The sequence below is a fragment of the Ailuropoda melanoleuca genome, chromosome 11 (genome assembly GCF_002007445.2).
Source record: "Ailuropoda melanoleuca isolate Jingjing chromosome 11, ASM200744v2, whole genome shotgun sequence".
NCBI classification, from domain to species: domain Eukaryota; kingdom Metazoa; phylum Chordata; class Mammalia; order Carnivora; family Ursidae; genus Ailuropoda; species Ailuropoda melanoleuca.
The window spans coordinates 5,892,946-5,919,395 of NC_048228.1; the positions used below are offsets into that span (position 1 = coordinate 5,892,946).

A 26,450-nucleotide genomic window follows, 5' to 3' on the forward strand; every position below is an offset into this window, starting at 1 on the left:
GTATACAATTTCAAAGTGTTAACTGAGTAAGATTCTTTGCTTTTCAGGTCCTCAAAATATTTTAGGTTTCACAACTACATATAGGTAAGACCACTCTGACCATCAAATATAGGCATACCTCAGATATCGTGGGTTCAGTTCCAGACCACCGCAAAAAAGTGAGTATCACAACAAAGCAAGTCAAATGAATTTTTTGGTTTTCCAGTGCACGTGAAGTTACATTTACACTATACTGTTCTATTAAGTGTGCCATAGCATTATGTCTAAAACAACAACGTATGTATACCTTAATTAAAAATACTTCATTCCTAAAAAGTGCTAACCATCATCTGAGCTTTCAGGGAGACATGACCTTTTTGCTGGTGGAGGGTCTTCCCTGGATGCAGTGGCTGCAGACTGCTCAGGGTGGTGGGTGCTGAAGTTTGGGGTGGCCGTGGGGATTTCTTACAAGAAGACAACAACGAAGGTTGCTGTGTTGATTGACTCTTCCTTTCACGAACAAGTTCTCTGTAGCACGCAATGCTGTTTGATAGCATTGTAGCCACGCGGAAGTGCTTTCACAACTGGAGTTAATCATCTCGGACCTTGCTGCTGCTCCACCAGCTAAATCTTGCCATGTTCCCGATCCTTCACTGTCATTTCAACAGTCTTCACAGCTCTCCAACAGGAGCACATTCCATCTCAAGAAACCCCTTTTTTTTTTTTTTTAAAGATTTTATTTATTTATTTGACAGAGATAGAGACAGCCAGCGAGAGAGGGAACACAAACAGGGGGAGTGGGAGAGGAAGAAGCAGGCTCATAGCAGAGGAGCCTGATGTGGGGCTCGAACCCATAACGCCGGGATCACGCCCTGAGCCGAAGGCAGACGCTTAACCGCTTTGCCACCCAGGCGCCCCAAGAAACCCCCTTTTTTTTGCTTGTCCACAGGAAGTTAAACTTTCATCCTCGGATTGCAGCGATTCAGTCCCATCTTCAGGCTCCACTTCTAGTTCTAGTTCTCCTGCTGTTTCCACCACATCTGCAGTTCCTTCCTGCATGGAAGTCTTGAACCTTCAATTTGTAAAAAATACAGTATCTGCAAAGCTCGGTAACACAAGGTATGCCTGTACTCAATTAATCCTCACAAATGTCCTAGCATGTAGGTCACATTATCCCCATGTTATAGATGAGAAGACTAAAAACAGAGCAATCGAGTAACTTGTCCAAGGACAGGAAGACTGGAACAAGAACTCATACACATTTCCTTTTGCCAGCAATTTTATGTAAGAAGGAAGAAGAGGCCACTGCAGAGCTGACAAACTCATTGGTCACGAGATCTGATGCAGGGAAGAGAAAGGTTTAGTATACTCAGTGCTTATGCGGGGATGAGCAAGTAAGAGCGATAACAAGTCACAGGTCTGTGTCCCCGCGCTGAGCCGCGGTCATCTAACTGCTTCGGGAGACTGTCATGAGGAAGAAAGAGTATAAAATGGGAGAAACTGCTCTGTCAACCGGAAAAGCCATTCCAGGAGCCTTCGGCACATCCTCAGCATCTACCTAAAAAGTCTTCCACACAGGAACTCAAATGTCTGCTGAGTGACATGTAAATAAAATTAAAAAGAAAAAACACACACACTTTAAGGGCCAGTCAAAAAGCACTCATCATGAAAAGTTTGTTAACTTAGTAATAATGCTTCAGATACAGTATCTAGTATTTCCCTTACTAAGATACTGCATTTTATCCCTCTGCTTCCTCTAAAATAAATCAAGTACTAGGAAACTAAAAATAAACTTAATAATACCAAAGAATGAGCAATTTCCTCTTTGGCCTTGTTTGCATGACTAGTTTAGGGAAAAAAGGAACCTTACTTCCTGCTCAGCTGTGCAGGCATCTGAGGACACCGGAGGCTGGAGGAAGAAGAAGGTGGAGGATATCTGACTTAGAAGAGCAGTGCATTTGCTAAGGACCGTGAACACGGTGCTCTGAGGAAACAATGTCAGACTTGTGTGGATCTTTCTGTAAATAGGTTTATTTCCAAAATTCCTTTGTGGAGATGTAAGACATCTGTGTTTCTAAACAGGGAGAGAAAAAACCCAACAACTTTCCCAAGAAAGCCTGCATGAGAGTGCAGCCTGAAGGATGAGGGGCTCAACTGGTTTAGAGCTGATGAGCTGTGGCCAGAAACAGGCAGTGAGGGCCCAAAGAAAATGGGGACAAAATCAAGGAAGGAGTGCTCAAAGTATCACTTTAGTAATATATTATTCTGCTCCAATAAGGTACCAGGGACAACTACCCCTCTCTCTGTGTGCCTAAAGGAAGGTCATTCCATTAGCTATTCAGCTAGCAAAAGCCTTCGAGCCAGTGCTAGGAGCCAGAATTATTCTCGAGAAGGCACAGAACTCCTGGGTAGAGAGAGTCTGAGTGACCCTCGACACCCCTCACTCCTGTTCTCAGGGACACCACTCCCATCACGACCCCTCAGCGGGAAGCCCGGGGGGTCAGTTCTGCGATGGCACAAGCTTCAATCTCAGCTTCTAGATCTGAATTCAATGTCAGGTCTACTGCCTATGCCCAAATTCAAAGCACAGCTTACAAGCTCAGTGCACCCCCTCCCCACGCCAGTAGCTTACCACAGTCCATGTCTCAACAGCTCTTGGACACACAAGAGTTACACGTATACTTTATATACATTTATACATTATACTTCATCACTGTAAGTTGGCCAAGGGGTCCTACTGTGAATAAAGAATTTCTATGATAATAAAATCTCACTTTCCTCCTATAAAAAGCAAGCATGGCGCCGAACACAAGCACTCATACCACACAGGCTCTGCTCTTGCCTCACCCCTACTCCTGACCTAGAGATGTCTGTGACGGAGGGGGCCCCTTTAGTGTCACTATGCCTCAGTTTCCTTCCCCGAGCTTGTGCAAGAACCCCGGTACCCTCGCAGGGTATCAGGGGAACTGATGAAATGTCTGTAGAGTGTTCTCATCTGCAAGGATAAAAAGAACTATAAATATCAAGTCAAAGCAGTATTAGAAAACTTTTTTAAGTGGCAACCACTTCTTTCTTTTGAAATGGAGAACCACAAGCAAGATCAAAGGAGTGTTACTGTTTGCGGCCTGCTGTTCTAGAGGCACCCCCACCTCCTCCCTCCACCCGGCAGAAACCCCGGAGAGACAGAGCTCTACCATGATTTCTAACTTCACAAAATCTCAAGACACGTTGTACAATGGTTTCCTGGAACACCCTGAGTAGGAGACCCAGGGGCAAGCCCCCAACCTGCAGGGCTGGTCACAGCCTTCCATGAGCAGACATGATCAGGAGCAGGCAGCCTTGGGAAGAAGAAATGCAAGGATATGAAGGAAGTGGCCTCCCCTCATCTTTCTGCCACAAAGGCCTGGTGCAGTGACTCCGTAAGGCCGCAGCAGCTTGCGTAATAAAATACATAACCTTGGCTCAGTTAACCTCCTGAGCCATAAAAAAGGGGAGGGGGGGAGTAAAATTAAGCTTACGGGAAATAAACCTAATCAAAGCTGAACAGTAACAAAGGGCACCAGAAACATTTCTACTGTATCACATCCCACGGGCTGGCCGAGAGCCCGGAATTCTCATTACAACTTTTCAAAGAGAGGGAGAGGAGAAAAAATATTTCACAAAACCATTATCAAGGCCCCAACCCTGGATGCCCTGCTGTACAACCAAAATTTGTGAGAGGTCAGCCTGTCAGGGAGTCAAAAACCCAGCATGTGGAAACTGGCAGGCCTTTTATATAGTAGGAGGGGTTCTTAAAACGACTACTGTTTTGCACTGAAGTCTCAGAGCTTCATAGACCATTAAAGGTTTCTGAACCACAGAGAAAGGAGGGCAGAGTTAAGGAAATAAATCAAAAGTTCCTCTGGGATGCACAAATGCCTACTTGGAACAGGCTTTCAGCACGAATACCCTCCACATTAAACAACAAGGAGGACTTTTCAAAATAAAAGCAGAAAAGAGATTCATTTTGTTATAAGCAATGTACTTTCTTTTTGGTTTAAAGGTTATGTGTGCTATAAAAAATGACCCCAGCCGTGAGCACTGGGGAGAGGTGGAGGCTGCGCCGAGGGCAGGGGCTGGCAGTAAAAGAAATCAAGTAGAAGGAACAGCAATCAAGCAGAGAAATGCTGGATTTGGGGGCACCCCACAGAAGTTAAAATGTCTTGGAATACTTTAGGGGCAGGATGTGAGGTCGGGGAATGGCACTAGGAGAGACCTCTACCACATGTACTCCTTACCACCCCTGCCAGAGAACTGAAATAATTTTCCCACAGCCAGGAAGTTCTCTTGTTTTTCTTTGCAACATACACAGCTGAAGGCTTGGGAACCGGACCGCGTCCTCGTGAATGCAGAGCCACGCGGTCTGAAGGAAGCACCAGCGTCCTCAAGACCAGCAGAGGGAGTACAGCACCTGAGACAGGAAACGGCCTGATATACCTAAGGCCATGTGCTTATGCAAGACAGCGGCTGGGAAGCTCAGTTCCAGACCTTCTGACCTTGCCCATGTGTTCTCCAGCAATGGTAAACAGAATGAAAAGCTAGACAACCTACTCTGGATCAGTTAGTTACAACAAACAGGTGAGGCCATAGGGACACAAGGGAACTGCCATACTCCTGTCAGAATACACTATGAAATGTGTTGTTGGGGTACTCTCCCCACCAACATGGAAGGAGTGGGAGAGGAAAAGCTCAGTGAAAGGCAGAAAATCCAATTTGGAAAACTGACAGCAAGCACCACAGCAGTAAATTTCCCTTAAAATCCAGGGCTCTCAGTTTAGCCCACGAACAGCCCATTTCCCCACTTTTTGTTTCCGGGGGGGTGGGGTGGGAGGAGAACTCTGTCACTCAGGCTTTGCTTTCAATAGTTGAAACAAAAGTAGCTGACAGGCAAAGACATGTCTGCTCAATGACCGCTATCTTCCTCTTCAGCCATAGTTTACCAAAACATGGAGAAATGGCTGAGGGACTGCTCTGGTGCCAGGATTACAAGCATGGACAAGACTCCTGGGGAGGTTCTGGGGTAGGGACTAAAGCTAATGGTCTATCCCAAAGGAAAGAGCCCACTGTTTCACACTTGATTATGCTGTGGTCTGGCACTGGAAATCTTTGCTCAGGTACACTCCAGGTGTGAAGCGGCCTAACGGATGGTTAGTTTGAGTATACACTGCTGTAACAGGTAATGTCTTTTACTAAATCCTAATATTAACACTTGTTCATTGTGGGAAATAAGAGTTGGGTTAAAAATGCTAACCTTAACATGTGCTAAACTCAACAAAATAAACAAAACCTATAATGGGACTTTCTGTTACGCTGGGAAGTGTGTACTGAGTTAATACACGTGCCTGTCTGCCGGATGAAGGAGAAGGCCAGGGCGAGGGACAAGTGCTACCCTGGCTGCCTGATGCTGCTGGCAGGGCCAAAGGACAATGGTCTAAAGGAGCTCACCTAGAATACAATAGTGTGGAATGCAGAAGCCCAGGCAGGAGTGTCGACCACCCTGACCTGTCTGAAGAGCCTCTGTGCAGGAAGGGCATGGCATGAATATTTCTCTGTGTCATCAAGGGACTCAACTAGGACAACACATGGAAGATGAAGGGATTCAGATCCTGGTGTCATAAAAGGAGGACATCTAAAGCAATGGAACTGTCCCAAACCACCATGGTCCCATTTAATGGGTTCAATGTTACCAGGCTCTCAAGAATAGCAGGGCAGCCACTCTGAAGGCATGCTGTGGAGGGGTTCAGGTATTAGGGAGTTCTTCAAGAATACTTCAAAGACTTCCTTTGGCAAGGCATTTCTTTAAAACACCTATCCTTCACTTAACTTCCAGGCCCAAATGCACATTTTCCAAGATGTTCCTTCAGCCCTCATCTTCAGGTCCTCTGACTCCCATTACCACTTAGCATCCGCGCCCCATTGTTTCACACTTAGGTCCCGGCCAACTCTCACTGTGGTAACCGAAGAGCTGGAGAGATCCCCAGGGAATAGACAGAGTCACATCTCTTCTTCTCATACTCAATGAGCTCTCCAAGTGCTTGTTGATAGAATGGTATTAGGAATAAACTCTAAATTTTTATATTCATACTATCTAAACATCCTGGCACTGATTTCTAGGAAAATTTTATAAGAAATCAAAGTATTTATAGACATGCCTGATAAGGTACTTTGAGCATTTGAACAATCAATAATGAGAACAGAATATAGTATAAAAGAAAACAGTATGCTTTAGTTTCAGTCTGAGACATACATACTGGACAAATGGATGCATATTCCAAGGTGTAAACTTGCACATTTTAATACAAATACAAAGTGACTATATAAGAAGCATTCCATTCTTTAACTATATTATTCTACCTAATCATCTGATAAGCCTAATATAATCTGTTAGAGAAGCACATGGACTTTTCTCCTGAGTCACCTGATAGGCTGACATGACAAAAGAATTAAGAGCTTCAAGTTTGTTTTTGTTTGTTTAAGATTTTATTTATTTATTTTAGAGAGAGAGAGAGAGAGAGAGAGAGACCATGAGAGAGTGAGTGCACACTCGCAAGCAGGGGGAGGGGGAGAGGGAGAGGGACAAGCAGACCCAGTGCTGAGCACAGAGCCCAACATGGGGCTCAATCCCACAACCTTGAGATCATGACCTGAGCTGAAATCAAGGGCCAGATGTTCAACCAACTGAGCCACCCAAGCGCCCCAAGAGCTTCAAATTTTTTCTTTAAAAAAATATTTCATTCGTTTATTTGAGGGAGAGAGCACGTGCACGAGAGAGAGCGCAAGCAACAGAGAGGGAGAAGCAGGCTGCCCATCGAGCGGGGAGCCCGATGCGGGCTCGATCCCAGGACCCTGGGATCATGATCTGAGCCAAAGGCAGCCACTTAACCGACTAAGCCACCCAGGCACCCCAAACTTGAAGTTTTGATGAGCAAATTCAATCCACAGGACAAAGCAAATTAAAAAAAAATTTTTTAAAGTTTCGTTTTGCTTTCTATTCCACCTTCTCCAGAATGTCTACAGTTTGCCCATTTCACTTGCTGCCTGCTTTACTTTGCTGAAGCTGGCCATGTATAAAGACTCACTGGGCCTGTTTCCTTTAGAATTTAATTATTCCTCCTGTTGTTCCACACATTCCAGATTCTCCCTCCAGAGCTTAAACACTTCCCTTGACAACTGAAGGCCACCAACCTCTGACCGGCTTCCATGTACCTCATTAGCACATTTCCAAAAAGGCATCTTTGGGAAGGAGAACCAAGTTCTGATCGCAGGAGGCATGTGCCTAAATCAATAATCGCTGAGTCCCAAGGGGTTGGATCTATGCTGTTTCAGCCCTCTAAAATAATCAAATACGTGAAAGTCACCATTTCTTGCCAAACTTAAGAAAAATCCCAACTCCTACACATGGGGACAAAGAGACAATGGCTGCAGCTGAAAATACCTAACGGAAGCATCACACAAACAACTTTAACTTGACGCCGTTCAGAATGTATCAGTGGGATTTCACTCATACAGCAAAGATACAGGAGAAGAATTCCAGACTGTTTTCAAGATAATAAAATGGCATATGACGGTGACTCACTAACTGACTAAAAGCAGAAAAAAAATCCATAAACAGTCACAGGAACCTTGCAAAGCTGCAGAGATCTGGCAACCCTGAACCTCTTTCACCTCGCTTGGCTCTCACCTCCAGTACTACACATAATACACAGACAGACAGACAGACACACACACAATCATTGTGAAGCCAAGCTGCAATTGGCTAATGGCTTGCTCTACTGCTCAAGACAATATTTTATTCTTGACTCGCTCAATAAACCTGCTGAGAAAAATAAACAATGGGTTTCAATCTTATGAATAATCTAGAAAACAGAATTGCTGTGCAAACAGCAGAGCTGATTTACTGCCCATGATAAGCAGGAACAGGAAAGTCCAAACGTGGCACAGTGACCCCCCAGCTCCAGTCTTACTGTCCTGAGACAGGAAAGTTTAACAAGGATTTTCTGTCCGCTACATAGTCCAAGGCCTAGGATGTGCAGGTTTCAACTGGCCTTTAAAACAGCATGAAAGCAGATCATGAAAAACAACATGAGGAGCAAAAAATGAGGAAAACCTTTTCTTACAAACACTGAGAAGTTTTAATCTTTTAGGACCAATAATTATATATCAATCTATGGTTACAGTGTATTTCCATCCCATCATTCACAAATATGTGAACATACTGGGCCACACACCTCATTTTTAAAACAAATACCAAGTAAGGGTCTGTTTTGGGCACTAAAGGAAACATAAAGAGGTATTACAATGAGGTCCCTGCCCAGAAGGCTTATATTCTATATAAATACATACATGCATGTATGTGTGCAGAACAGAAATGCATGGAAGACAAAAGGAAGCAGCATCCACAGTCCAGGACTAAAGCAAAATAAAGAATAATTTTTCAAGGGCAGAACAAAATACAATTGTTCTGAGAGAGGAGTTGGGCAATTCGTGTAATTTCCACCAGTGCACAGAGAAGAGTGCTCGTGTGGCTCTCCCAAGTGTGCAGCCCATGCCCTGTAACTGGGCCCTGGACAGTCTCAGTGACTGTCACTCAGGCACTTTCCAGAGAAGAACAGAAGTCCCACTGGCCTCTTTACCAGACTGTGGACTCCACAAGGGTAATAAGCACCCTCTCACCACCACAGATACCTCAAAGACAACACAGGCCTTGGGTACTAAAGGGTCCCCAAAACAGTTCCCAATTTTGCCAACGGAGAAGCATGATGATGGTTTAGACACTTCCAAGGCCAAATCAGGGAATTATGACACCCCAATTTAGAGGTTTCAGAAGGACTTAGGACATATGAACAGAACAAAGAACCATAAAATTGAAAAATAACGAAGGTCACTAATATTGAAACAATTTAAAATGTAAACATCTCAAAAAGAAAACTTAGCTTAATGGAATTCTGGGGTCCTAAGACAAGTTTCTCCTGCTTGCTTTTCCTGTTTCTATAATACAATTAATGGCTTTCAAATTACATGCAAGAGAAAATAGAAGAAACCTCATGATGGGGGGCAGGGTGAGGGGGCTCCACTTGGGGAGTAATGGCAAGACGGAGGTGAAGGCCTCGCTTTACTTTTCAAAACAACAGAAGTAATTTTTACTCTACTATCCTAAGTATTACTCAAAGGCATAACTTCAAATAAGATTAAAATGAACCAATTACTCAAGGATTAGGACTTCAGATACATTTTAAAACTTATTCTTAAAACAACAGCAAACTGGATTTTCAAAGTTGGGATGGGTTCGCCGACCCTACGAAGGCTAAAAAAAAAAATCTATTTATGATATAAGATATGAGCTCCAAGTGGATAAACACATTGACTATAAGCATAGTAATCACAGCTTGTAAGTCTTCTTAAAGACCATTTCAAACCTTCCACTTGTTTTACTAGCTAATAAAATGGGGGAGTCTACTTAGGCTGAAAAGTCATAAATGTCTCCATCCAAAAAGTCACCAGGTATCCAAGACCCAGTCAATCATAGGAAATACAGGTTAGCAAATACAAACAGCAAATACCTAACTGATCCTTGTGAACAGGACTGTGTTCAGTAACTTTAAAAGTCCAAGGTGGTTTCATTTGGAAGTAGTGTCTACAAGCAATATATGGTACACAATCGAAATACTTGCACGCCATTCCCTCCAGTTCCGATACATACGATAAGGCCAAGGGCAGGCCTAAGGCATTTACACAGACAACAGCAAATTTTCAAGGCCCTTGGTTTAAAAAGTCACCTAATTTTTAAAGACCTCCTTATTCCCCCAACATCAGCACCAAAAATTTCTTACACGCAAATTTCTTAACTGCTTTACTGACACAAGGGAATCAGCCAATCTCACTTAGATTACCCTAGTCAAAACTGGACCACTGCCCAGCCAAATATCCACACAGCTTAGACTATCAGATGAAAAGACTCAAGCCTCTGCCCCATTTTAGTGGGAACAAAACCCCTGCATGGCAATAACTACAGGATCACAATATTCACTGCCAAAACGTAGGGCCTGTTTCTGTCGGGTAATCACTTCTTTCATGGAAAATGTCAACTTTATCTGCCCCTACTTGGGGACAAGTTATTAAGAAAAACTGTATGGCACATGTCTCTCCTTGGACCCAATCTTGCCAACCTCTCAAAATATGTATATTTCTTCTTCATATATAAGGGGGTACCAGGGAAAGAGAGTAAAACCTGAAAGCACCACAGTATTAAGTGTGTAAATGTCATATTAACGAAGAATGTCATCCATTTTATTTTATTTTATTTTATTTTATTTGAGAGAGACAGAGATAGTGACAGAGATAGCGAAAGAGAGCACAAGCAGGGAGGAGAGGGAGAAGCAGGCTCCCCACTGAGCAGGGAGCCCAGCACGGGGCTCAATCCCAGGACCCTGGAATCATGACCTGAGCCGAAGGCAGACGCTTAACCGACTGAGCCACCCAGGTGCCCCATGAAATGTCATCCTTTCAAATAAAAAGGTTTCTATTAGAAACTTAAATTGAGATCTAGGCTACCCTAACTCACATACATGCTACAAGGAAAGAGGAGGACAACAATTTTTATATAAAATATGACAGGAATTACAACTGTGTTCCTAGGGAAAAAAAGGATAGGAAAAGGGAAGCTTTTAAGAAATTCTTTTATCGATAATGAAAATAAGCCCAGATACTGTTCTTTATGTTTGAGATACCTTGTAATAATTTGAAAAACAAAATTAAGCCCTAATGGTGAAGTAATTCACAACTTTAACAGAATGAAAACAACACTGTTTTAAGAATGAATGTGACATATGGGTTTAAGGATTCTGCAAGTGTGCACTACTGTAAACAGCAATGCTTCCTAAACTTAACTAAGCATTCAAATCACCTGGGGAGCTGATCAGAATGCAGATTCTGGTTCAACAGGAGCAGACAGAGCCTGAGACTGCATCGGTACCAAGCTCAGGTGATGTGAGAATGCAGGTGGTCCGGGCAGGAGGAGCACCCAGTGAGCAGTAAGGGCGCCCAGCACTTGCAGCAGGGGCCTCTGGTTACGGGGCTATAACACAACTGTGTCCTCAATACTATCAACCTATTCAGGAAGTCCACACTTTGTTATGTAACATTAGATTAAGCATTAATGAGGCTAGAAAATTGTTTATCTCAGGTTTTAATCTGAAGTTAAATAAAACTCCATGCTGAACGCTCATACTGAATGCTCGAGTCATTCTCAACCTCTTAATATTAACAGAGTCTTGATTACTCAGTCTTAAAACCTTTCCTCAATAGTAGTTATTCTTTGCTGGGGGAATGTGCTTTAATGCCAACGATATTTTGCCTAAAGAAATGAACAATTAATATTCAATAGTTATGTACATATTTAACAGAATTCATTCCCAGAAATGCGGCTGAGAAAGGTGGTTGATTTTCATGTTACTTCTCAAATTAAAATTTTAAATCTCCAGTACTTTTTTCATACTATCACCCAAAATTAAAAAAACAAAAACAAAATCCAAAACATCAAAACCAGCTGCCCCTTGGTCCCATTAAAAAAACAAAACAAAAGAACATATTTCCAATGGAGAAAATCAAGATAAAAGACAGACTTCCAGTTCCATAAATCACTTTCAACTCTCCATTTTTTGTCTTACTATGAGACCAAATTGTTACAAGAACCTCCCCTCTGGTCTCCACATCTTGTTTGTGCTGCTCAAGAATGCTCCCACAGCTCAGCTAAGACCTCTCCTTTCTCTTCTTAGAAGCCTTCAATAGGTCTCCAAATGCCCCCTCTGGAGAGGGTGCAGGGTCCCCCAAGTCTCCCTCCAGGCCATAATTTTGGCCTGAGTCCTACTGCATCAGCCCTAGCGACCTCCTCTCCACCCAGGCTACTGTACGTGCTAAGCACGGTTTGCAATTTCCTGTCTCCATGCCTTTGCTCATATTTCCTACAGCTGGAAAGCTGCTTTTCTTCCACCCTCCCAGCCATGACCTGTCCAAAAACATATCCTTCCTTCGAGGTTCAAATACCACACCCTCCAATTAGCCTTCCAGCAGCCCCCAACCCCCCAGCCTCTTGTGCACACTCTGTGGGGCCTGAGCCTCCACCAGGGCCCTTGGCACATATGGCCGAACATGGAAAGCGTGCGTACGTGCACCTTTCTGCTGCAATGCAGGGCACGGATGGCACCGTGGTTCTTATTACAGACATCCTATCCATTACAGTGCTTGGTGGGTATACAAAATTTTTTAAAATTAAGCTACATGGAATATTTAGCTCTGAAAATGGAAAGTGGGTTAAAAAATGAATCTTTTAGTATGGAAAATATTAATGCACCAGTAACTGGAATTACAAACAACACGAGCTTAATCCCTACGGGGCTAGGTGCACAAAAAACTAGAGAGATGAGGAAGACAGTCAAGGCACACACTCTTTTCACCTCCTTCCACAGGCTAATAACATGCTGGAAGCACCTCTCCTCTCCACCACATTGGGGCAGATCACATTGTCTTCTCACTAATTGTAGCTGCATCTGAGATAGGTCACTGAGTAAGCACTCCCTGTCTACAATCCGATGCTGGCTGAATTTGTCTGAATAACAGTAGATAGAGCTATATACAAAGGGCAGCCAGGATTCAAGGGACAATCATCCAGGTGTCAGACACGGAAGGTCTTTGATTCGAACAACACAGACATGTGCTCAGTGTGAAAGAAGATATATGTCACTGTCATTAGAGTAATCATCTCATGATTTTGAAGAAAACTGCAATGTGTGTAAAAATAAAAAATTATTTTCGGAATGCTCATGATTTTGTATTATTTACAACAATGGGTTCTCTTCTTGGTGATTTAAGATTCAATTCTACTCGGTCTCTTATTTTCTCAAGTATTATCTAAGTATCAGAGGTCATGTAATTCATTGATCCAAAGATTACGTGGCAGTGCTTAAAGCAGTACCCCAGAGGCCTGACAGCCCACCATCTCAAAAGCTCAGCCCCTGGGACACTCGCTCTGATTTACACAAACGCACTAACACCCAAGACTCTGATGTGGATTAGGCCAAACACTGTCTTGAGAGAGAAGAGGTACATATATAGCCAAGGGGAATCTGAGACACTCAGCAAAGATCCTTTACCATATCTTGCTACTAATTACACATCTTATAAATGTATTAAAGAAGGTTATCAGTTATAGAGAAAGGAAGAACGGGAGAAAGGCAGTAACTCAGGATATCTGCACAACCATGACACTAAAATATCTGACTTACAGTTATTCTCTTGGGTACCATGAGGTTAACCTGTAATACCTACTCAACTAAACTTCAATAAATAGTTGGTTTTCCACAATCACAGCCACTGTTCTCAGAGAAAAGTCAGATTTAGCTCTTGTGTAATAAACACCAGAAGCCAAAAGAACAAGGAAAGCTGTTTATGTCCATGACCACCAGGAACCTCTGTCTACAAAACTGCACTGAATGATCCAGTAAGGATGAAAGCCTCCTCAACAAAGCTTCAAGACAGGAAATGCATCCTTTAAACTAGGCACCGCCCTTCACCCCCTCCCAGGTTTTCAATGAACAGGGGTTTTCACAAGACAGAAGGTAAGAAACAGGTCATTTCTTTTCATACAGGTTTGGTGTATTTACAATCGAAAAATAATTCCATACCTTCCATAGCATTTAGCTACTTCAGTTAGCCTAGCTAAAATTATGTGGGGTGGATGGGAAAAACAGTCATTTTCAAATGTTTTTATACACTCTCTGCAGACATTAGCTCATTTAAATTCTCAAAACAACTCTAGAGGGTGGAAGGATCACCCTATTTCACAGACATGGGCAGTTAAGGACAGAGAGGCTGAGTAATCTGACCAAGGCCCCATAGCAGTCAAGTGGCAGAAGAGGCAAGAACTATCACTCTGCTCTCAGGTACAACAACAGCCAAAGGTGTGCAAACATTTTATAAAGACTGTGGCATCTACAAAATTCTCACACAAAGAAACACCATTTTAGAGTAGATAATTCTCCAGTCCTTGTCAGGATTTGACCTGAACTTCCCAACGAACAGCTTAAAAGCACACCGCAGTTAGAAGAGGTCACCAAGTACTATAGTTACCGGTAAGGCCAGGAATAGAACACAGGTCTGGTGACCCCCATGCCATGCCCAGTTGGGCGTGTTCTTTTGGATGCTGACACCCTTCTGAAGTTTCAAGTCAGTTGAGAATAGCAAAGAAATGAGTTAATAATTGTGGTAAATAGAAGAGAATGTGGAAAATATCTAGATCAGAGGGATCTGATATAAACAGGCATGATCATATGAAAATTACTACCAAGGAAATTCTGAACCAAGGACACTAATAATTGCAAATTTTCTCATTTTCTGCAACAAAAATGAAAAATAACCTTTGCCCTCCCCACCCTAGGAGTTGTGAATGATTAGCTCAGCTATGCTGATAACTAAGGAAAATATAAAATGAGTGCCTGTCTCTCACATGATTAGAATACTTACAGATTTACCCTACACCAAACTCCCCCAATTCTAGGCAAAAGACAGCAGGATACTAGGAACGTTTAGCCAATGTCAGCCATAATAAACCCCAGTGCTGCCAACAACTCTTCTGTTAGCGCCAGTGATCGTGCCCTGATGAAGAGTTGGAAACAGGGAGGCTGCTGGGTGCCAGAGGAGAAGTGAGGAGAGAAGCAACATGACTGGAAAACAGGGATGGCAAGGCGTGATGGGGAAGGAAGGGTCTCAGGACAGAGGTGCCTAGAAAAGACTAGAGAACCAGCTCAAAAGGCTGGAATATCAACAACTTCTCTGTGGGTGAGGAAAGACTACATATTGAGTCAGACATCATCAGTAAGGATAAGGGACAGCCAAGAGCAAGAGAAAAAAAAGAAAGGATTAGAAGACCCTTACCTAAGCTAAAAGTTATTCAGATCTGTTTTCCATTAAAGAGATAAAACACTAGATAAAATTGCCTGGCATTTCCCAAATGCTGGATGGTAGATTTTAGATTTGATGCTTAATCTTACTATTGTAAGTTTATTTTTTTAAAACAGAAAGATAAAATGATTGTCAAGCCATATCTTGTATCAAATTCTTCATGGTTTGCAACTTCTAGCAGAGCACAGGGAGACAGAAAACTGGAGGTGAGAGGTTACTACATCAGATCACATTTACTCACGCTCTCACTTTCACTCCAATTTGGCCAAACCAAAATTCCTACACTTGGATAAAGCATTTTAGTTTTATAAAAGTACATATCAAACTTCAAATAATTGAAATCTTCAGAAAACTTAAAGGTACTTCTTTCACTGTTCCACATTAAATACCTCTTTCCAATCTGTTCTGGGAAGACCCCCCCCCCCCGAAAAAAAGTTGATTACATAGATCGATTACAACATATATTTTAATGTCTATCAACAGTTCTTTAACCATTCTCAAAATAACCCATCAGCATATTTAGATGTATAATAAATATTAAAAGTTTAATGTAAGTATGACTGGTTGATGCAAACCACCAATTTATATATATATATATGAGGCTACACTTGAAATCTCAGAACCTTCCTTATTATGAGTTACTGCTGTTCACATAAGGTACCATACAGAAAAAGTGTCTAGAAACACTTCATTAAAACAAAACAAAAAACCTCAGAATAAAAGAATCAAAATTGAATAAGAGGAAATCAATCAAAACACCCAATTAGAAAACTAAAAACCAAACCAAACCAAACAACTCAGCTCCTTCCATAATGGATATTCTCCATTTCCTCCTTCCACTCAGGGAGGGTGGGGGTGGAGTGAAAGCAGCTGAATGTCTAAATATTCACCCTCCATCCCCAAGGCCCAAGAAGCACTTCCTTTATCTAGGCTCTCCAGAGGCCACAGACACTGGGACTTGGTCCCACTCTATTCCCAGCCTCCCCATTCCCTGGCTCAGCCGGAAGAACTCTCCACCCCTGTCCAATCCCACCTGGAGGGAATTCAGGTAAATGAGACTGAATCCCCTGCTAATATTCTCTTCATATAACCTCACTTTGAACTTTCCTCAGCAAACCCTCCTCCCCCAAGTTTAGCAAAAGATGGGATTCTCAGCTTTGTGAAATATCAAAAAATTTGTAAAAGGCTCATTTAAGCAATTTATAAGAATCCTTGTGTTATCTACCTGTCCAATGAAAAGTATAAACTTTTATTTAAAATTATTTATTTATTTAAGTAATCTCTAAGCCTAATGTGGGGCTCGAACTCATGATCCTGAGATCAAGAGCCACATGCTCTTCCAACTAAGCCAACCAGGCACCCTGAAAAGTGAAAACTGTTAAGGCTGGAAAATTAAAGAGTTAAAACTACTCTTCAAAACATAAGCAACATTAAAGAAAAAAGTTCCCACAGAATTCAAAGTCTAGTGAGCCACAGATCTCTTCATTCTATTGCTTGGTTGATGACTTCTGTCAATAACCAAATCCAATTGGTGGTAAATGACATTTCCTGTTTCAGCCACTATATTTACAATTAGATGTTAAAGGCTCAACACCCCAGACAACCCCCAACTAACCCTCTGTTGTCAAAGACCTTTCTGTTCTTAAAAGGGAAGTCAGCTTTCTTTGTGGGGGGATAAGCATAATCTGTCACTTTACTATCTAAAATCAGGAGCTAAAACTAAAAGTAAAGGAAGTAAAATGAAGAAGATCCTAGGGGCCAGCCAGACTCTGAGCATAGCACAGGGTTAAAGGAAACCATTTCATAAGATCAAGTGCGGAGAAGCAGCAGGGGCAAAGAGGGAAAAAAAAAATCAAGTTACATAAAGTCCAATTGTACTCACTGTTTCCTTATTGGGAAGCAGCTCCTTTCTAATTCTGAAGAAGTTCTTGCCGTACTGCCTGAGCCCCTTAACGAAGCGTTTCTGTGATAAAAAGAAACAACAAATGGGATGTAAAAACCAAAAACAAAACAGGATGTCAGCAAAGCAAAGATATCTGCAATCAGCAGAATAACAACCACAAAAAAAGTCTGAGCTAGGGAATACTGGCGAGGCTGGGAGACAATTCCAGCAGTACAGCTGGGAACCCCCGCCAGGGCAGGCCCTGGACAACCCTCATCCGAACCCCAATCGCACACACCAGACGGGTTTGGGAGAAGGACATCCTGGGTCTGAGGCTAAGAAGCAACGTGTGCTCTCCATGCCACAGTCTCCGCATTGGTCCACGAAGGTATAAACAAATACGTTCTGTGTTTTAATAAAACAGCACAACTGCTTTCCACCTGAGAACGAAGCTTCCCAGAGTGTTGAGCAGAAAGGAGGGATAAGGAATCAAACCTTGAGACTTCTCCAAAAGGTCATCCTAGAGGGGTTAAAAGGTCCTTTCCTTAATCCGAGGAATTCGCCAAGAAGGCACCGATATCCATGAAAGCCCACCGGGAGCCCGAACCCCCGCTGGCCTGACCCGCCATCGCCGTCCTTAAAAGCCACTCCAAGGCACCAAATAATCATCAGCACCCCTTCCTTCTTCCCCACACTCCCCACTGCCACCCCCTCACCCCACCAGTCTGGAGACTTTCACTTTGTCCCATTCCTCCCAGGCAGCCCCTCCCCAGCCCCATAGGGGCAGCTTCCGGCTCCCTGGCCCCCACCTCGGAGCCCTGGGCCTGAGGCTCGCGGTTCAAAGCCTGGTCCTGCTCGGCAGACCCCCGCGACACTTCCCGGCCGGGCGGCCCGTCAGCCACAGGTACGCCGCGCCGGCCGCACTCAGGGTCCGGGCGGCGAGAGGCCGCGCCTGTCACTCGGCTCCGGCTCCACAAAGCGCAGGGCGGAGGCGGCCAGGGCGGCTCGGCGTGTGACCGCGGCGGGGCCGCGCGGCGCGGGCGGCTGCAAAAGGCGGCCTGGATTGCCGTGCCGCCCGTCGGCCCCGAGCTCCGTCCCCGCCAGGCCCCCAGCCTGAGGCTCCGCGGCCAGGGCCTCTGGGCCCCCGGCGCTGGTACCTCAGCTTCCTCCCTCCAAACAGCAGGAGTAAATCCGAGCAGCAAAGCGCAGAAACTTCCTCCCTACCGCGGTGAGTGCGAGCAGAGGGCACCCGTGGGGCCCGCGGCGGGCCGAGCCACCACCACTCGGGACCCTTCCCAGGCCGCTCCGTCTCCAGTCCTCCTTCCGGGCGGGCAGTCAGAAGCGCGACAGCCGCACGCCCACCGCCCTTGGACTGCAAAATGGGGGGCTGGCCCCGACGACCCTCGCGGTCTCTTCCGGCCCGGGATTGTGGGCGGCAGCTCCGCGGGGCCCAGGCATTAGCCTGCACCTCGCAGGGCAGCCGTTTCACAACTAAATCACCGCGGAAGCTTCCCAGCCAATAAATCACCTGCCCACCGGGAGGAGAGTCCCTCCCACTCCCGGTGTTTGAGACCAGTCGGGCAAATTCAGCGAAGAGCCAGACTTGGCCTGCAAGACCGATCTGCAACCTCCTACTCCGTTCCTGGAGGCTCTGCATTTTCAGATTTCACCTCCTTTCTAAGATATGACTCATCATTGTCAGTTTCCAATATAATTTGTATAGTTCAAAGGAAAAATCTGTCAAGGCACAAGAAAGCAGCTCTCCTCTAATCTGAAGAAGAGTGACCTATGTCACTTGTATGATCAACATGCATCCTGAGCTCAGGGCAGAGTCTCCTCTCCTCTGGGAATGCCGCAAGGCAATGAGACAGCCCTGCCCTCAAGGAGCTCCAGTCGGGTGGGCGGGCAGGCAGGCAGGAAGGAAGGTGAAGGGATCAATGTCTGGGCCCTTAGAAAAGCGGTAGAGGGACAAAGGGCTATGAATGGGACTAGGAGAAGGAAGCAACTTACTCTGCTGATGTCTTAAGAGGAAGTGACAAGGAAGAACAAACTGGCCAGGTGGGCTCCAGAGGGTTTCAAGCAGAGGAGTCAGCCAGCAAGGGCATACAGAACATTCTGGGAACTGCAAGGAGGACAGGGTATACAGAATGGAGTGCCAGCAGATAAGACTGAAGAGGCAGGAGAGGATCAGGTTGCAGACAGCCTTTAAGCCAGGCTGAAGTGTCACAGTCCTAACTGTAGGCCAGTAGAGAAGTTAAAGCATGAGTGGTCCATGGAAAGACCGGGTAAGGGTTGCTCCAGGGGCAGTGTGGCCTATGTCATGGATTAGGGACAAACTGGCTGCAATGCAGAGACCAGTTAAGGAGGCTGGTGAGATAACTATAACCCAGGCATGAGAAAAGGAGGGCCAGAACTCTACCTCAGCCATCAGAATTAATGCTTCTTAATCTGCTCTTTAAGTATTTACTGAGCATCTAGCACTGGATATTTTTTTTTTTAGGGGGCAGCCATAGACCTTTATTAAAACTGTGATTCATTTTTAGCAGGTAAGACAAATGTGTGTGAAGTCACTATAGAACAATCTGAGACTTCATTCAGCCAAGCATAAAGTAGTGAAGTGTAACTCATCAGTGCAGCAGGGGAGCCTGGAAGAGGGATGGCCTGTAGTAGTCCAGGATACCTTCACCAAGGCAGCGAGAGGCCAGACCATGAAGAACCAACAGCATTTGCAGAGGTGGAGGGGGGTGGGAAGACCCTCCATGAAACACAGAGGTGGAGAATCGGAAGCGGGTTATAGGAGGGGCGACGGGGAGGGGATACAAAGTTGAGGTGGGTGATCTGGCATGAGTCAGATGGTGGAATGCCAGGGCAATGCAATCTGAATGTAAGCTTGCTGCCAAAGGACATACAACAGGATCACCAGGAAAGGCTGGCCCAATGAAGGCAGCAGCTGAGAGAGGCTAAATCTGAAACACCAGGGTAATGCGATAGATTTGGGCAAACCTGAGTTCAAGTCCCGACTCTTCTACTTGTTATGATGTAATGACCCAATATTATCCATTCAACTAGTGGTTATTAAGTACCTACTGTATGCTAGGAACCTCACATATATTAATCCAAAACCCTCGCAACCTAGAAGGAAGTACTACTACTATCTGCATTTTCCAGACAAGGAAGCTGAGACACAGATGGTTAAGTAACCAGACTAAGGTCACCTAAGTCTTCAGAGCAAGGGCAGAATGCAAACCCAGGGTCCAAACTCCAATTCCTGCATGCCACTCTCTCTGTAAAATGGAGATAAGAGTCTACAGAGGGAGCCGTTTTTGGTCATGGTACCATTCATTACCTGTGACTCTGTCCTTTCCTGTTGGCCCCAACATCACATCACCAAGCCCTCAGCATTCTTCCTAAGAAAGGTCTTTCAAAGCCCTCCTTTCTTACCCATTCTAGTGCTAGTCCCTAGCCAACCCCTTATCTCTCTGTTCTACTAGCTAGGCTATTAGCCCATCTCCGCCATCTGGCCAGGTAAAAGCCTCCACCAAGAAATGTTTCAAAACCACACATGTCATCATGAGTCCCATATTGTCTTGCCCCCAACTACTACTTGAAAAGAGCTCCTTGACCTCTTCAGAATGGTGTCTACACCCCTTAGCTCTTAATTCAAGACCCTCAAGGAGCCTGTCTCCGCCTTCCTTTCCAATCAGATGTCCAGTAATGGCAACCGGCCCACTGCCCCTTCTGTTGAACTCTAGACTCTGGGACATCTTTTCTACTCCTCTCCACAGCCTACCCAAGATACTTTCAGTTTACCGCAAACTGAACCTCAAATCCCTCCCCCTCTGACATAAAATTTCCCTGACCATACCGTCCCATTCACTGGGCATTTGTTTATTTGTATAAGGCCTTACGTATGCACAGAGTCCATAAGCCCTGAAAAGACGAGAACTGTATCTTCTATCACTTTGCCTCCCTATAGCATTAGGCAGGTGGAGCTCCCTGGATTTGGATGCAGAAGTGAAACAATCCATGAGATGACAGGGGCCTGGGTTTGGGTGGTCAGGGTGGAAAGGGACCAGTAAAAGCCAAAGGATCCATCCTGGGTTTGGGTGGTCAGGGTGGAAACGGACCAGTAAAAGCCAAAGGATCCAACAGAGTTGACCTGCTTGGCTCCGTGGCACCAAACTCTCCTGATTTTCCTATCAACTGGCTTGATTCTTTACTCAACTTCTAAATGTCAGAGCTCTTCCCAAGGCTTTGAGCTCTCCAAACCCCCTCCCAGTGTGATCCCTACTGCTTCCTTGGCTTTCAATATCACCCAAGACTCTCCCTACTATCTCTAAGGCTAAATCTGTGGTCCAAGTCCAGTGGTAACATTTGCTCGAATGTCTCAGAGACATTTCAAACTAACTACTTCCAGAAATATGAATTCGACATCTGGTGTGAACACAGACCACCAATGTCAACGTATATCAATGACTGTGCTACCAAGTGCAAAAGCACCATTCGGCCCACTTTAAAAAAAAAAAAAAAAAAAAAAAAAAAAAAAAAAANAAAAAAAAAAAAAGGAAGTAAAAGCTTCATGTGGCCTGTACTGTTACTTCTCTATGGAAAGCCACAAGGCCTCAAAACTGGCAAAACATCTGTTTCTCAGAGACCAGCCTTTACCTTGTGGTTTACCAGAAATGTAGAGTAGCCTTTAAAATCGAAACAAAGCCAACCCACTCAGAGCAGTCAATGATGAGAATAGGTCAGTATGTTAAGTGGGTTTCTGAGGCCTTAGGCTCCTTTCCCTCTATTAATTCATCTCTCTTCAAATGAAGACCTTGAAGGTTTTCAGGCTTTAATTTAATAATTAACACTATTGACTTTAAAACAGGCAGGTACTATATGCTTCTAAATGAAAATTCATAGACACAGTCTGTTTCTTAACAGCCTTCTAGTAGTTGAACTGAAATTCAGCATGTCCAGTGCTGAAATTCAAGCCCTCATGAATTATTTCTATGTCCATTAGCTTTTCTGTCCCTGGCAGTGCACAGTTATTAGAATGCTAGGATGCCGGGGTGGGGTGGGCGGCGGGGAGAACACTGTTCATTTAAGAGGCAGTCACTTTGGCTCAGTCACGGCTCCTGGCGCTCAGCAGCCCTGCTTTTGCTAGTCCACAGGCTTGCCATCCGGCTGCACTCAGATGCACGAGCTCAGGGTCTTGGGGTGTTGGCACTCGTTTCTCTTGTGCTGTTTGTTTCCAATCAACCTGTGTGTTCCCCAGGCACACAAAACAAGTCCTTTTCTATTTTTGAACTCCAAAGCCAAATGAGATCCAAATATAAATATAAATTTATTTATGGCAAGGACACTGTCCTTTGCTTTGTTTTACAACTTAGTTTGCAATTGTGCTCCAGTTCTTATTTATTTTATTATACTTTGAGGGGCGCCTAGGTGGCTCAGTCGGTTAAGCGTCTGCCTTGGGCTCAGGTCATGATCTCGGGGTCCTGGGATTGAGCCCCTTGTTGGTCTCCCTGCTCTCAGCAGGGAGTCTGCTTCTCCCTCTCCCCCTCCTCCTACTCATGTGTGCACGTTCTCTCTCTCAGATAAATAAAATCTTTAAAAGAAATATATTTTGACATGTAACACTGTATATATTTAAGGTGTACAACATGTTAATTTGATTAATTTACATATTGTAATATGACTGCCACTGTAGTGATAATTGGCACCTCTATCATGTTACATAATTATGCTCCAGTTTATAGACAAATTGCTATAGTTTTCTATTACTGAGCTGAAACTTTATATCACCATCAGGAGTTACCTACCTATAAGTTCCTAGTAGAGATCATTTAACTCCTGGCTTTAAAAAAGTGAGTTACCTGAACACAGCACTTACTGTTAAACTTGGTTTTTAATAGAATCTACAATGGAAAACTCTTTCTCATTCTTAGTAGAATGGAAGAATATGAGACCTAAACTCAGAAGTCCTAGGATCTAGTCTACTCCTCTGTTCCATAAAGGAAAGTTCCATAAACAGGATATAATAAATAGGAACTGACTTTTGAAACAGGAGATAATTAATAAGAATAAGCATAATTGGGTCCAAATGCAGTAATGTTCTCTCTTAAAATAAAGTAACATGTTCAAAAGTTCCTCATGTGTTGCTGCACTTGCCCCATGTCAAAGCCTCCCAAGCCCTGGGCACTGGCCTCCCCAGATGCTGACCCTCTCCACTCTTGGGGTGGTGGGGTGGGCCTAGGGCAAGCAGCTTCACTGCCACGTGTCAGTGATAGGAGAACAACAGGGAAACACCACCCTACGCAGCAATAAAAACGGCTCCATTGAGTGAGTGTTGCAAACTCACGTCAGGCACTGTCTCAAGGACTCCTGGTGTGTGGACTTACCTAAGCGCCACAACGACCTTACAAGGCAGGGGCTACTGCCATCTCCGTTTAGCAGGTGGGAAAACCATACGTCAGAAAATCCTTGAACCAGGGTGGGAGTGTCAAGGGTGACAAATGTGAACAACTGGGGAACCTCAGGGATGGGGTGAGATCTAAAAATGGAGTCAAGCACGGGGTGCAGGTCAGGAGTGCAATAAGCGTCTTTAGCCTGTATTTGTATTTAAAGATTTAAATGCCCCCCCCAATCTATAAATGGACAGTATAGGCTATAATCTAATAACTTAACTTATTCTTGCCTCAATTTGTTCACCTTTTCAACTGGCCATAGAAGACCTGTCCTACCTATCTCAAAAGCATTATTCTGTATATCAAATTGGATAGCACACAGAAGTGTACTAGGCTAGGAGTAAATCTTCCAAAGGATAAGGTGTGCTCATCTCTTGTCTACACGTGAAACTCCCAACATGGCTCATCTCAAGTGCTGGCTCTGACCTATGTCTGCAGCAGGGAAAGAAGCAGGAAGAGAGGGCTATGCTACGAAAATGGCTAAAAGATAACTCTGCATTAACCCCTGGCTGAGAGCTTTCAAAATTAACTCCCTCTGGTGAATTTTAACTAGTGTATCACAGTCAGAGACTCACCAGGATTTCGGAGAAGCCATTTCTACTCAGTCCTCTTACATAACTGTTTGGAAAACACTGTAGGTATTAAAATGATTCCCACTGTGAAAATGGCTCCTTCTGTTCTACCCTGTCTTCTGCACAAAATTTTATGTTAATAACTTACTGGTTCTCAGGGGACTGAAGAGCAGGCAGATCTGCAAGTAAGCAAACTATAGTTTTCCCCCATCAGAGATACAAAAAATGCAAGTCCCTATGCCAGGCAGGGAGTAAGAGGACGACGTCCACGGCTCTTCTGAAGGTATAAAGCAGTGGAAGAAAATCAAAGCTATGTCCTAAATGTGGGCCTATGTGAATGAAAGGGTAGGGTGAAAAACGAGAACACTGATGCCAAGGAGAAGAAATGAAAGCCTTTCCAAACGTGTATTGCTTGATGCCTACCAGCTAGCTCATCAATGGCTCTTACTGACCAACCACTAGATGAGAACCTATTGCATTTCATCAATATGATCCTGTATGTTATAGATTTCCATCACCTCATATCCAAAACACATTTCCTGCTGGAGATATACTACTAATAATGCTTTGAGCAAGTATCACTTGGTTTCTGGTTTTAAATATTTAACACATTGATGAAATGGTGACCTAAAGTAAGGCACTGCTTTTTCAATAAATGGCATCACAATCAATTTGTCTGGGAGGAGACATGCCAGCAAGCTATGGCAGGCATTTCTAAGGGTTCTAGTATGTGCTCCTGACTTCTCATTGCACTCTGGAAGTATACTTTGAACTTACTAGCATTATTCCAAGACAGTTTATAGTTTCATTAAACTAGTTACAGTTGACTCTTGAACAACATGGGGTTAGGACACTGGCACCCTCCTCAACAGTTGAGAATCTATGCATAACTCCTGACTCCCTAAAACTTAAGTACTGATAGTCTACTGTTGACTGGAAGTCTTACCAATAACAGTTGATTAAAATATATTTTGTAGTTACACATACTATTTACTGTATTCTTACAATAAAGTAAGATACAGGAAAGCAAATGTTATTAAGAAAATCATAAGGGGGCACCTGGGTGGCTCAGTCAGTTAAATGTCTGCCTTCGGCTCAGGTCATGATCTTGGGGTTCTGGGATCAAGCCCATGTGTCGGGTTCCAAGCAGGGAGCCCGCTTCTCCTTCTCCCTCTGTCCCTCCCTCTGCTTGTGCTCTCTCTCTCTGTCAAATAAATAAATAAAAACATTAAAAAAAAAAAAAAAGGAAGAAAAAAAAAAGAAAATCTTAAGGAAGGGGCACCAGCTGGCTCGGTCGGTAGAGTATGTGACTCTTGATCCCAGGGTTGTGAGTTCAAGCCCCAGTTGGATGTAGAGCTTACTTCAAAAATAAAATAATAATAAAGAAAAAAAATCACAAGGAAGAAGAAATAAATTTATAGTACTCTATTTATCAAAAAAGCCCATGCGTAAGTGAACCAGCGCAGTTCAAACCTGTGCTGCTCAAGGGTCCGCTGTAGTTTAATAACAGCCAACAAGACAACAATGTAAAACAATAATCACATTTTTATGATGAGTCTCAAATCTCTCTCTACATCTGACATTTTTCCCCACCTCAGACTTAACACCTATACTTTCTACTCAGAGTAACATTGTCCACAGACTCAGGACATCACAATCTCGATGTGGACACTGATGAGTCCTGGACTATAGCCTTCTCAGTATGCTCTCCAAGACAGGTGTTACTGGGGCCATTCTAGAGATGAAGAAGCTGAGGTTCAGGCAAATTAAGTATCCTGCCCCAGTCCATACTAAGCAGGAAGGGTGGAGAAGTAAGTAAGGTTTCAAAATTGGATTAATTGCTTAGAATCTAGATGCAGAAAACATTCTACTGTATCTATTTATGTAAGAGGAATTAAAGGCCATTGTACTTAAAAAAAAAAAAAAAGAAAGAAAGAAACCCGAAAAGAAATGTTACATACACATGCCTGCTTCTCTGAAACAAAAGACATTATATGCTGTATATCCATGTTAAACATTTTCTCACAAAACAGCTTAGAATACATGGCTCTGCCACTAGGTAACTCCATTGCTTGTGAAGGTCACCATCCCTCTCTCAGGGCTTCCGCGCACTCCTGTGTAGGAGGAGCCTTTGGGCCTTCTGCCACCTGTAAAGCCTCAACAGTCAGTGCCTCTAATTCTCTACCATGGGGAGCTGCAGTGAGGTAGGTATCCTCTCTCCTACACAGAGATAAGAGGAGAGCTAACTTCTCCAAAGTAAGACCCTGCTAATGCAGGACATGTCTTCTCAACTGTCTTACTTGGAAATTCAGAAGATTAGTCAAAGATACCTTGAACATTAAATAAATTCTAGTTTTAGGGGCACCTGGGTAGCTCAGTTGGTGAAGCATCTGACTCTTGGTTTCGACTCAGGTCATTATCTCACGGGTCGTGAGACTGAGCCCTGTGTTGGGCTCTGTGCTCAGTGGAGAGCGTGCTTGGGATTCTCTCCCTCTGCTCCTCCCCCCACTCGTGCGCATGCTTGGTCAAAGAAAGAAAGAAAGAGAAAGACAGACAGACTCATTT

The 26,450-nt window shown here is 44.0% G+C and overlaps 1 protein-coding gene across 5 annotated transcripts in view; it reads right to left on the reverse strand.

The window, feature by feature from the left end:
• The window catches only part of RERE (arginine-glutamic acid dipeptide repeats), a 421,678-nt gene that overhangs the window by 40,323 nt on the left and 354,905 nt on the right, over positions 1-26,450 (reverse strand). For all 5 annotated transcript variants that reach the window (XM_034671164.1, XM_034671162.1, XM_034671166.1 and 2 more), the window contains one exon: positions 16,856-16,936. In XM_034671164.1, coding sequence (XP_034527055.1) covers positions 16,856-16,936 — 81 coding nt within the window. The remainder of the gene's footprint in view (positions 1-16,855; positions 16,937-26,450) is intronic.